We start from the raw sequence: 12,141 nt of genomic DNA on the forward strand, positions 1-12,141 counted from the left end.
GGCATTCAATGAAGAACAGATAAAAATGATAGGAGCATTATTATTAATATATAAATAAAAAATAAGAAATATTAAATTACATTTATTTAATTTAAATAATGGATAAAAATTTCTCGGTAATTTAAGAATATTAAACATTACAAAAAGAAAAAATGCGAAGAAAAATAAGAATCTATCTGAGTCAAATTATTTTTACAATAAAAAAATATCAAAACCTTTTTTTTCTTATCTTTTGAGGTATAATATTTAATTTTAATGATGGAAATTCACCTGTAACCATATTATGAAGGACGAAACCTTCGATGAACATCCACATGAACATAGCTGTTCTTGCGTATTCGAGGAGAACATAACTCGCTTCGCATAAAATTGGCTGAAAAATTATCATAACTATTTATTTATTGAATTCTAAGGAATTAAAAATTTTTCGTTGAATTTATAAAATAACAATAATAGTTTAAAACTAATGAATCACAAGAAAATGCACTTGTTTTTAAAATTAACTTACAACATTATTTATACCCTGACTAAATCCATAAACTTGAGATTTTATCAAGGCTTGATCGATGTACAATGTTAATCTTATGATAACTTGGATAACCATGGCTACAAAAAGATTTTTGTGAATACGTGTCCTTGTATTTCTCAATGACCTGAAAAAAAAAAAAAAAAAATAGATACCGAAAATTTAAAAATAGAGCACGGAAAAACAAAAAAAAATACTAAATGTAATTGATAAAAGAAATGTTGGCATCGGATACACTATTGAAACTATTTCAACAACTTTAGAATAGTTAATTTGTTCAGCTCAAATTAAAAAAAATCTATTTGAAACAATTTATATTGAATTTTTATATAAATAAATTTACCGTGATATTTATAAATAGTAAAACTTTTTTTTAAATGTCTTTAATCAGTAATTAGGTCAATTTTTTAAAAATTAAATTATTGACAAGTAATTTACAATTTATAAATTTAATAGGGGAAGGGGGGGGGGCAAAATGGGCTCCCTAAAATTTTCAATATCCAAAAATATTTGGGGGTAAAATGGGCCCCCAACATTTTCAACTCTCAAAGTGTTTGGGAGGTATAATGGGCTGATTAGACTTTAAAAACCAAAGAATAATTTTCAGTTAAACGCGTTCTAAAATTTTTGAATTATAGAAAAAATTATATAGGTTAAGTACGAACTAGGTCGCGAGTTAAATAACAGCATTATTTACTATATTTTTTGTTAAAAAACTATTTATTTTACAGAAGCTTCCCTGACTATTTTTGCGATAGTATGTGTGTGTGTGTGTGTGTGTGTGTGTGTATAAACGTAAACCTCTCATAACTTTTAAACGGCTCGACCGATTCAAACGGGATTGACAGTAATCGAAAGAGTTTCTTTGCTCCTAGATATTTTATAATATTTAAGATAATTCGGGCCAATAGATTTTGAGTAATCTCGAAAATAAAATTTTCAGAAAATGTTTTTTTTTAAATAAATTTTAATCTGCTGAATCAATCGTTTTCAAAAACTAATCAGCTCTTAAGCTTAAAAAACTGCGTCGATTGCCGTCAACGCGATCAAAATCGGTCGATTCGTTTGTGAGGTATCGTGAACAAAATATCAGAGAAAAAATGTTTTTTTTTTCTTCATAACTTCGACATTTATTCCTGGATCGTTTTTGATTCAACGAGATGATTTTTAGAGATTAAAAAAATCACTTCAATCGCTGGCAATAACGTCAAAATCGGTTGAATGGTTCGAGAGATATTTAATTTTAAAAAATTAAAAAAAGTATTTTTTTAACACATCTTTGAAATTTCACGTCCAATTGTTTGGTTAGTGATAAATAATCTTTTTGTTCTAGAAAGACTGCATAAAATGCCTTTAATTTTTATTAAATCGGTTAATTCATTTGTGAGATATCGTCAAAAAAATTCTAAAAAATTGTTTTTTTTTGTGATAGGTACATTTTTATTGGCTTCACCAATCGATTCGAAAAACTGATTGGTTTTTATGCTTGGAAACCCGCGTTGATCGCCGTTAACAGGACTGAAATTGATTGATTAGTTTGAGAGATACCGTTGTCGAAATAATTCAAAAAACGCGTTTTTTTTAAATCACTCCGACATTTTTTATCTGATTTATTATTGCTTTTGGCGTGAAATGTGGAGCGTTTAGGTATGGAGTTAGCGGGAAGTTGCAGGGATGGCTTTTATAAAAGCCAACCCTATAGGGTCTACTGTTATCCTAATTTTTTATACTGAATACATAATAAAAAAATTCAAAATATAAAACAAGTAAGAAACATATTGAGTTTTTTGGGGGGCCCCTTTTACCCCACTTTTCTCAATTTTTTAATTTCGATGTACACAAAAAAATTAATACCATAAACTCAGTAAAAGGCCAAAAAAAGTAAAACGAGCTGAAAAACTCATATTATAAAAATTTTCTCGAGGTGGCCCATTTTGCCCCACATTTTAAATTCTTTATTTTTAATGAACAGAGCAAATTGAGGTCAAATACTTGGCAAGGGACTAAAAAAAAGTAAAACCAGAGAAAAACACTAAGGATATCAACATTTTTTTCTTAAGGGGCCCATTTTGCCCCCCCCCTTCCCCTAACTCGTTAAAAAAAAAAAAAAAAATTATTTACTGATAATTACAAATTTTTTTCACGGAAATTACCATAAATATGATTAATAATTATGACTTATTTTTAGACGTTAGTAAATTTGCCTATTTTTAAGAGTTAATAATAAAAATTTGTTTGAATAAAGCTTATAAAATATTTAAATAGAGAAAAAGTAAATTTCCGATAGAAAAAAAAGGACATATGTTCCTTGTGAAAGAAACTTTCGAAAACTAAATTACAAGATAAAGTTTTTTTCAATAGATAAACACACGAATCAATGATTATATTTTCAAAGTAAGTTTATTCTACAAATATCATTCTACACTCTTGCAAATCAAGACAAAATTTTATATGTTTTCAGTAATCTTAAATTTCTAAGATGCAAGCTCAATAGTTGAAGGCTGCGACCTCAGCTATAGAAAATGTAATGATATATTTAAAGTACCATTAAAAGGCAATTGTCTGTGAAAATCGTTGAAGCTTGCTCTTACGAGCAATGCACACAGGTACATATAGTGCGATATTGAATTTCAAGTAAAATTGCTTCTTATTTTTTTGTGTAGCTCAGAAGTATATGCACATGCGGGTATATAATATATAGACATAGACGTACACAATATAAATACATCTAATGATCTAGAGCCGTATTGACTTACCGAAATCTCCAAAAGATTGCCAGAGATAAAAGTAACGCCGCAAGAGATGTAGTTAATCCAACGAATTCAAGAGTTCGAGTCTTTTCGGCGATATCCAATTTTATCTAAAGAAAAACAACAAAAGAGAACAAATAAGTGAGTAAGGAAAAGTCCATACGCTTTTGTAAAAAAAACTTCAAAGGGTGTGTTAAGCTCAATGCAATGCAGGGATATTTCAACCTCCGGAGAATATAATGGAAAAGGGGATAAAAATTGTGACACACAAAGTCATAAATTTCAAATAATAAAATAATACCATGTTTTTTTTTTATATCTTTGTTATTACAAACAAGGAAAAGTTTATGTTAACAATGATAAATAGAACATTATTAAGTAAACAGAGAACGATGTAAAATTTTCATTGGATCCGCCAGGGATGAATCTAATTATTGGTTCTTTATTAACGTATGTAAAGTTTCAATGACATAAAATAACTTTTATACTTTTTACAAACGGTGCACGTGGGAGTTTATAAAAAATTGGTCACTTTTTTATATTTTAGCGTTTAAATTATTGTATGAATATATTATATCCACCGCTTTATGATTTTATGTATTTAGGTTGTGTAAGCAATATGTCGCATATCATTTATTGTTGCTTTTATTGATTAAATTAGTGAAGTAATTCTTACCAAGTTATTTTTTTTTGTATTTTAATTAAGCGCAGTTGATGATAATAATTTATTTGCTTTTACCTTAGCTGCATGCTCGTCACCGGTGTACAGTTTACGAATTAATAGTAACATTTCTGGAGTAAAACACGGAGTGTAATTTGTCCATCCATTTGATGAACGTTCTCCGTTTCTTCCCAACCATCTTCCGTCACCACTGCACCGTCTTTCTGCAAATTCTAGTTAAAAGTAAATAAGAGCAATTACTTGGTATATAATTAATTTATTTTTATCTTTATAAATAGTAAATAAATATTAGAGAAATTTAATCAATAGAATATTTTTCTTTGATCATTTTTTTATGCGGGTAGCTTTATAAAGCTCATTTGTTATTTATTATAAGATTATTTTTTGCAGAACTTGTGTTCTTATAATATTATTGTAAAGTTATTTTGACTACAAGAGATTGTTTAAACAAAAACTGCAGAAAATTGAGAATATTTTTTTGTTTCTGGCGGAATTGTTGCACTTTGCTCTTTCGAAAGTTGTATAATAATAAATACAAAAGAAAAGTTTCGCTATTCAATGCTTTTGAATGTTGGAAGTTAGTTGTAATTTTTTATTGAAAGAAGTTTACTTTTAAATTGTGAGTATATTAAGTTTAGATGTATAAAAATAAATATAATTAATATATTACAAAAAATAATAGAGTGATGTATTCGGCTTTCTGACCCCTATTAGTATCCAACCCACCGGTTATTTTTTTAAAAAAGTGATGGTAATGTTAAGTAATTACTAAATAAATAAATTGTGAGTTATTTTTAAGTTGTGGGAATTATTTTTTAATTGATTATTCAATATTTATCTCAATGTCAATTATTTATAAAATTATTATCCTACAAATTTTAATCTTGAAAATTTATTATGCAATAAATAATAATATTAATATTTTTTAAATTAATTTAAAGATAATAAATCTTGACTGGTGTAAACTCAGTAAATTTTGATATATCTTTGATAATTCTTAAATAATCCAGAGTTAACATCAATAATTATGAGAAATATAAAAATAAGCTTATTATACTGCTTAATAAAAAGTGTTTTATAAATTATGTATCATTTAAAAAGATGGAGTTGATAAATTAATCCTCAGGCGAATGCAAATAATACAAACGCTTCGAATTGCAACGAGAATAACTGGTAAATATCAACATTATAAAATTTCATTTTTTTCGTAATTATAAAGGTCGAGACTAATAATAGTTATGACAGTTTATGTGACTAATATAAAAATGATATTTTTTAAATAATTAGAGTTATAGAAATTAAATTTCACTCATAAAAAAATAATCTTAAATTCAGAAAATTATTTTTTAAAAACCATTAGTGGCTTTGCTTCAAAATTTATTCTTCACAATTTTATATTTTTATTTGATACTATTTTTTTTATTAGAAATTTGATAAAATGTTAGTTTCATAAAAAAAAAAAAAAATTATACGTAATCAGTAAGGTAAAAGCCCCAATAGATGATCACGTACCAGTATATGATCACTCCATGTATTTGTATATCTATATTCACAAATATAGGTATACAAATACATGGAGTGATCATATACTGGTACATGATCACCAATCGGGGCTTTTACCTTACACAGAAAAAAAATGTTCTTGAATCAAGAATATAATTTTGAAGAACTGATTCTTCTTGATTTAAGTAGAAAAATTCTTGAACTAATGAATTTTTCTTGGTTTAAGGAAATTTTACTTAATTCAAGAATTTTTTGTCTTCATTCATGACAATTACCCTCTTCAAAATTATTTTCTTGGTTCAAGAATTTTTCTCTCGAATGAAGTTAATTTTTTTTTTCAGTGTAGAACTTTATTTAAAGTAAATAATATACATGTTACTTGTCATGTAACACCTGCACTGAAACTGCAAATTTACTATCAGTTTCATAAATAAAAACAAAAAAAATTTTGATGTTCAGTTGACAGATGAATCTAAACATCTGTTATTGATCTTAAATTGTTTCATTTCAACAAGCTCTAGACAGCTTTGAATTCAAAACTTCAATACATAACAGGTAATATGAAAAATATATGACAGAATAAAACATGACAGAATTTATGCGAGTAGTCATAGTCAAATTTACTTTCATCTTATGCCACCCACTTCACCCTTGTCGTATCGTTATAACCGAACGAAAATGTGTGCTTATAATTACGATGTTAACATCGTTACTTTTACCCTTGAGTATTCCAGCGATTAATTCTATCGAAAAAATTTATATTAGTTCCGTGTCATCAGAAAAATTAACAAAAAACATTATGATTAATCCAGCTTTTGAAATCGACTCGTCCAATGGTTGCCGAGAAGGCAGCGGAAAGTTTGTAGAGTAGATGCAAGGTCAATCGATTTTTCGATTTTCGGTGATTAGTTGACTTGCATTTCTCGGAAGAAATTATTGTTACTTTATAACTTTTTAAACATTATATTGTTTTTAACTAACTTCATCCATTAGCTTCTTAATTAATTACTAATTAAAAAAAAATCTTTAAAAACTATTCGAATCATTAATAATTGTCAAAACTTTTCTGTTGTTTACGACTGAGAACTAATTTCTTAAAAACTAGAACTAATATAAAAAATTCTTATGAAAGAAAATCAGATCTAATAAAAAAAAACAAGTTTTAATCTTAAAAAATGTCTTCATTTTAAATAATTATAGTTGTATCATTTTAAATCAAAAATTTACTACATTTAACCAATATAAAAAATAGACATCTAATTTTTGGTGACCGTCTCTTTTTTCTCATGCAAAAATTTCTCGAGACAAAAATTGTCAGCAATAATTTCTTGTACAATATTTTTTCACACAAAAACCATGAAAAAGGGCCATGTTAATGTTTTTTTTTAGAAATAATTGTACTTAATTGTAAATAATTGTGAGAAATTTTTGCTGAGAAATTTTGGTGGGATTAATAAAGGCGGGGAGCCCTAATTTTTTTTATTTCAGTAATTTAATTAACCATGTCGACGGTCTAATTAGCAATTGGTCTAACACCTTATTTTGTAGAGGGTGATTTTTTAACATTTTTTTGTAGCAATAGTCCAATTATAAATTATTTGAATGATCCAAACCAAAATATTATACCTCTATTAGGTATTAAATGGTTTTTTAAGTGATGATAAAATTTTCACAGATTGTTTCTTCGAACAAATGGAAGATTTTCTAAAATGGAGTTAGACAATTTGCTAATTAGAACGTCGATGTGTTTTTCAAGATTTCAATCTTAGAAGTGTTCATTAATCCCGCTGGGGGTTTTTCTCACATTGAAAAAAAGTACTGGATTCAAGAAAGATATTATTTATCCAAGAAAATTATTTGAAGAGAATCGGTTACTTTGGTACGACTATTTCTTGTCTTGAAACTTGTTTTTTTAGTGAAGAGAAATTCTAAAACTTCGATCAAGAGTATCTTATCTTCGTGAGGTATTGTAAAATTTATGATGGAAAAAATTCAATTTTCTTTAGTAAAGAATAACTCATAAAAAAAATCTTTTATTTCAACCCATTCTGAAATGTATCATGAACTTACTTTTAAAGAAAACAAGAAAGTTAACATTTATCTTCATTGAAGAGAACAAAATTTTTAAATGAAATATATATTATCTTATTTAAAAATAGTAGTGTTTTATTTAAGACTAACATTTCTAATTTTAGTCTTATAGAAAATTGAGAATATTTTTCTTTGCGGTTAACCTTTTTAAACGTCTTGGATTATTATTTTCAATAAATAATCCCCGAAAATAATGTAATAAGAATAGGAATCGAACAAATATGTTGGTATTCATCGACAATATGAACTTCATGTACATTTCGGAGGATGGAAATGAACATCGTGCACTATCGAGCAATCGAACAGAAGCTGCTTGAGGTAAAATGGGTCGAGTAGAGAATGCTCGTAATGCAGATTCATGAATGTGAATGTCAATGGCTACATAAATGACTTAAAACTTTTCATCGTAGTGAATTAAAAAATAATTTACAAGATATATATGCAAGAAATAAATCGAACAGAAAAATATGAATTTTTATTCTATATTATATATTCAGCCGAGTCAGCAACTTTGCGTTAAAAAATTTAGTTAATTCTTAGTTAGAGCATTATTATTTAAATTACCGTAAAAAAGTCAATTACTTGTTATTGTCACCACCGCCTTTTTTTCATTTTACTCCATTCAAACCGATAACGATTAATTTCAAGTGTCACTCAAGACAAGTATTTTTTTTTTTTTTTTTTTTTTTTTTAGTTACTTTGTATTAAATCCTTGAGCTTGGTGTCGATGCACCTATACAATTACTGTAATGAACACAACAAAGTGAATTTTTTTCACGACCTAACTTTCTACATCAATTTTAAGCACATTAATTTTTTGATTAATTCATAAAGTTGGCGCTGCATGTGCTGCAGAAAATAATAAAGTCAAATGACAAGATACTAAAGATTTTCTTTCTTACAAAGAAGAAAACTAAAAAGTGTATGAATAATGACAAAAACAAAAGGCAGCCACTTGTCGAGCACAAATCATATGACAACGTGGTTCTTCATGTTACTATATTATCATTGTCTTTCTTGTTTTAGATTTTGCTTGAGGAAAAATTGCGTAAAAAAATGCTTAACATGAAAGACAAAAGATTGAAGAAAAAAACGGAGTGAAAATAAAAATAAAAAATATGAAAAGAAATGTATAACAAAACGAAATATAAAAGTATAAAACACTGTAAAGTATGCCGGAGTATTAAATTTTCTCTGATAAGTTTTATAATAGTTTACAAAGTTGAATACGTATATTGCGTGATAAGAGCGCAGTTATAGTTCGGAGAAAATGCTTAATATTCCTCCGACTGCGAATTCTTTTTCAATTTATACGGAATGTTCTATTGATATGACCTTGACTGCTCTGCCGGATGCTTGTTCTTGTTATGTACATCAAGGGGATGATCAAAAACCGAGTCATTCTAGTTCGATTTAATCTCAAACACGAGTGGTATTAAAGAGCTTTCAAAGTTGAGGACTTTCGGTAAATTCTTTCCTCTCTCGCATCACTCATTTTATTGTCTGATGACATCGGTATGTCTGTGGGTCATGGTAGTTATGTGTGGAACTTGTGTAATGCTGGATTTGTTTGTTTGGTTGTTTAACTTTACTTATTTCAATGCCAAGGTACAGCATAACTGGCAATTCACATATTATATTTTTTGCAGTTTATTTATTATAAAAAATTAATTAATTTTATTGCAATATTTTTCATCTTAAATTTTGACAGTCAGAATTATTTTTAAACTCACTTTACTTTTTTATTTATAATATAGTAAATGAGAAAAACCCTTCCGAAAATTACCGCCAAATATTTCTTTAATTGATACTAGCAACCTTGCAGTCACTACGTGACTGCCGGGACTTGTGAACTATAAATAAATAAAATTTTGCTTTGTTAAATAATGATTTTTGTTAAATTGCTCTGTGCTTTTTTAACTATTGACATTTTTAAAGATATAAGCTCATCCCAATGTTACACTCATCAAGAGCTTTCATTTGAGTACCCACATGAATTTTGATATATTTTTCATATATACATATAGCGTTACAGATGCCATAAGGGCGTATAAAAATTATACGCCCTTATGGCACCCGGGAACCATAAAGGCGTATAAAACTTTTTTTTTGCATTTCTGCACATTTCGGACGAAAATACATCGATTACCGAAAAAAAAATTTTTTATACACCCTTATGGCTCCCGGCACCCACCTCGGATGCCATAAGGGCGTATAATAAAAATTCTGTTTTTTTTTCCGAGGTGGGACCCGGGAGCCATAAGAGCATATAAAAAAAATTTTTTTTTGGGAATCAACGCATTTTTGTATGAAACGTGCAGAAATGCAAAAAAAAAAAATTTCGTCTAACTAAAAATTTTTTTGGACTTAGAAAAAAAAAACAGAATTTTTATTATATGCCCTTATGGCAACCGAGGTAGGTTCCGGGAGCCATAAGGGCGTATAAAAAAATTTTTTTTCGGGAATCAACGTAGTTTCATCCGATGTATGCAGAAATGCAAAAAAAAAATTTTTATACGACCTTATGGCTCACGGAACCTACCTCGATTGCCATAAGGGCGTATCAAAAAAAAATTTTTTTTGGTAACCGACGTATTATTTTATGAAACGTGTAGATATTTATAATATATTATAAATATATGAAAAATTGATGTGGGTACTCAAATAAAAGGTCTTGATGAGTGTAACATTGGGATGAGCTTATATCTTTAAAAATGTCAATATTTCACAAGATAAAAGGTCATTTCTTAATTATGTATCTATGGATAGAGCATTTTCAAATACAGTCTAAATATTTACCATCATAAACTGACTATTGGTGAGAAAGATATGAAACCTTGAAAAGGCATAACTCCAGGTCAAGACCTTTCTAATGATACCAAATTTAACCATAAAAACTCATTTTATCATATAAATACACTAGCCACAAAATTTTTCGTATTCTCTTAATAATATATTTTTATTTAAAAAATTTATTTTTGAAATTCTATATAAAATCGTTCATATTTAAAAAAAATATAATGTTACATTTAGTATCTTACTTAGATTAATATAAATTAATCGCGAGCTACTTAAAAATAAAAATTCAAAAATTATAATATTTATTTATATTTTGTTTTTTAAATTTATGTCTATAAAAATTTAATTCAAAAATAATAAATGTTTTATTAGCTGTTGCTTTTTACACTTTTGAATTAGAAAAATAAACTTATTTATTCAAGTTGAGGTTTTTTTTCTAACAAGTAGTGAAAAAAAAATGAAAATGATATAATAATTTTTTTTTTTTAATTCATTTTTTAATTTATTAAATTAATTTTACCAAGCTTACAGTATGCAAATTTGAACTCATTTAACTTTGTGCTTTTATTTGTAATTAAACTTAAAAAGATTTGACTTTTAAACTAAAACACCTAAAAGCAACGCGAGTTCACGTCTGGTTCTTAATAAGTTTTTTTTATCTCTAGAACTGAAAAGTAATCGAAAATTTTATTCTTCCATCAGATTATTGAAATTTCGAATTTCAATTAACTTCTGTTAGAACCTAATTATCGATTCTACAAATAAGTATTAAAATTTAATATCTTATTTAATACAATTATTTTTTTATCTTAATCATAAATGTAAAAATTTCCAGTTTGTATAAAAATTTTAATGTCCGTGGGTCAAATCGCAAACTCAATTAAAACTTATAAAACGTACGTGTGTATGCACAAATAAACTTCCACGTATAGAGTGTTTGTTTATTTACTATGCATTTATATCTACCGAGTATATTTGCATATTTATGTTTGTTGCGTACTAAAATGCTTAAATTTGCGATCACGAGCTCCAAAAAATAACATATTCGTGGGCTGAAAAATAAACATTCTAGGCGTATGTGTTTTTTTTTAACAATAAATGAAACACGGAAAAATAATCAACAGTAAAAAAGCAATGATGAGGGTTGAACATTTAATCTACTATTCGTTTCACGATAAACCGCTATGACTTTTTCCATGCATATTTATGGCACTGATTAAAACGATCTTGTTTTGGAGCTACTTAATTTCAGTATTTCTTTAAAAAAGCTTTTATGAAAAATCCGGGCAATTAATAAATTATGCAGTGAATACTTTAACTTTAATGCATAATAGTAATAATATTGATAAATAATCCTTATAATAATGATTACATTATAAAAATCTCCTAAAAAATAGGTTGGACAAAAAAAACATTTTTAATTTCTTATCATAAAAATGAATGATCACTCCAATAGTTTCTTTTTAAATTTTAAAAATAAAATTTTCTAGAAAAATATTTTTTTGAAATAACTTTTAAAATTGCTGTCACAATTCCTTCTCCAAATCGATTAATTAAATTAATTAGTAAAATATCTATCCATAAAAAATTTTAAACTAAAAAATTCAAGTTGAGGCAATTGTTAACTTTACGTGTCAATTTTTAATTCCTTCAAGAACCAATGACCAAATTTAAATCATAAATATGCATTAGTTTAATTCTAATCCAATATATGTTATTTATTTCGATTTTTACTTGTATACCGTTCTTGGTTTTTACAAGGCTGGATAGATGGTAGCTGTCGCATTCCG

General features: G+C 27.0%; 1 protein-coding gene across 3 annotated transcripts in view; it reads right to left on the minus strand.

Moving 5' to 3' along the window:
• Positions 1–12,141, minus strand: part of LOC123262069 (PDF receptor) — a 43,118-nt gene that overhangs the window by 4,234 nt on the left and 26,743 nt on the right. For all 3 annotated transcript variants that reach the window (XM_044724076.1, XM_044724074.1, XM_044724075.1), the window contains exons 5-8: positions 4,016–4,170; positions 3,283–3,386; positions 509–653; positions 271–373 (exon numbers count right to left, since the gene is read on the minus strand). In XM_044724076.1, coding sequence (XP_044580011.1) covers positions 271–373; positions 509–653; positions 3,283–3,386; positions 4,016–4,170 — 507 coding nt within the window. The remainder of the gene's footprint in view (positions 1–270; positions 374–508; positions 654–3,282; positions 3,387–4,015; positions 4,171–12,141) is intronic.

This window comes from Cotesia glomerata, linkage group LG3 (assembly GCF_020080835.1).
Source record: "Cotesia glomerata isolate CgM1 linkage group LG3, MPM_Cglom_v2.3, whole genome shotgun sequence".
Classification (NCBI taxonomy): Eukaryota; Metazoa; Arthropoda; class Insecta; order Hymenoptera; family Braconidae; genus Cotesia; species Cotesia glomerata.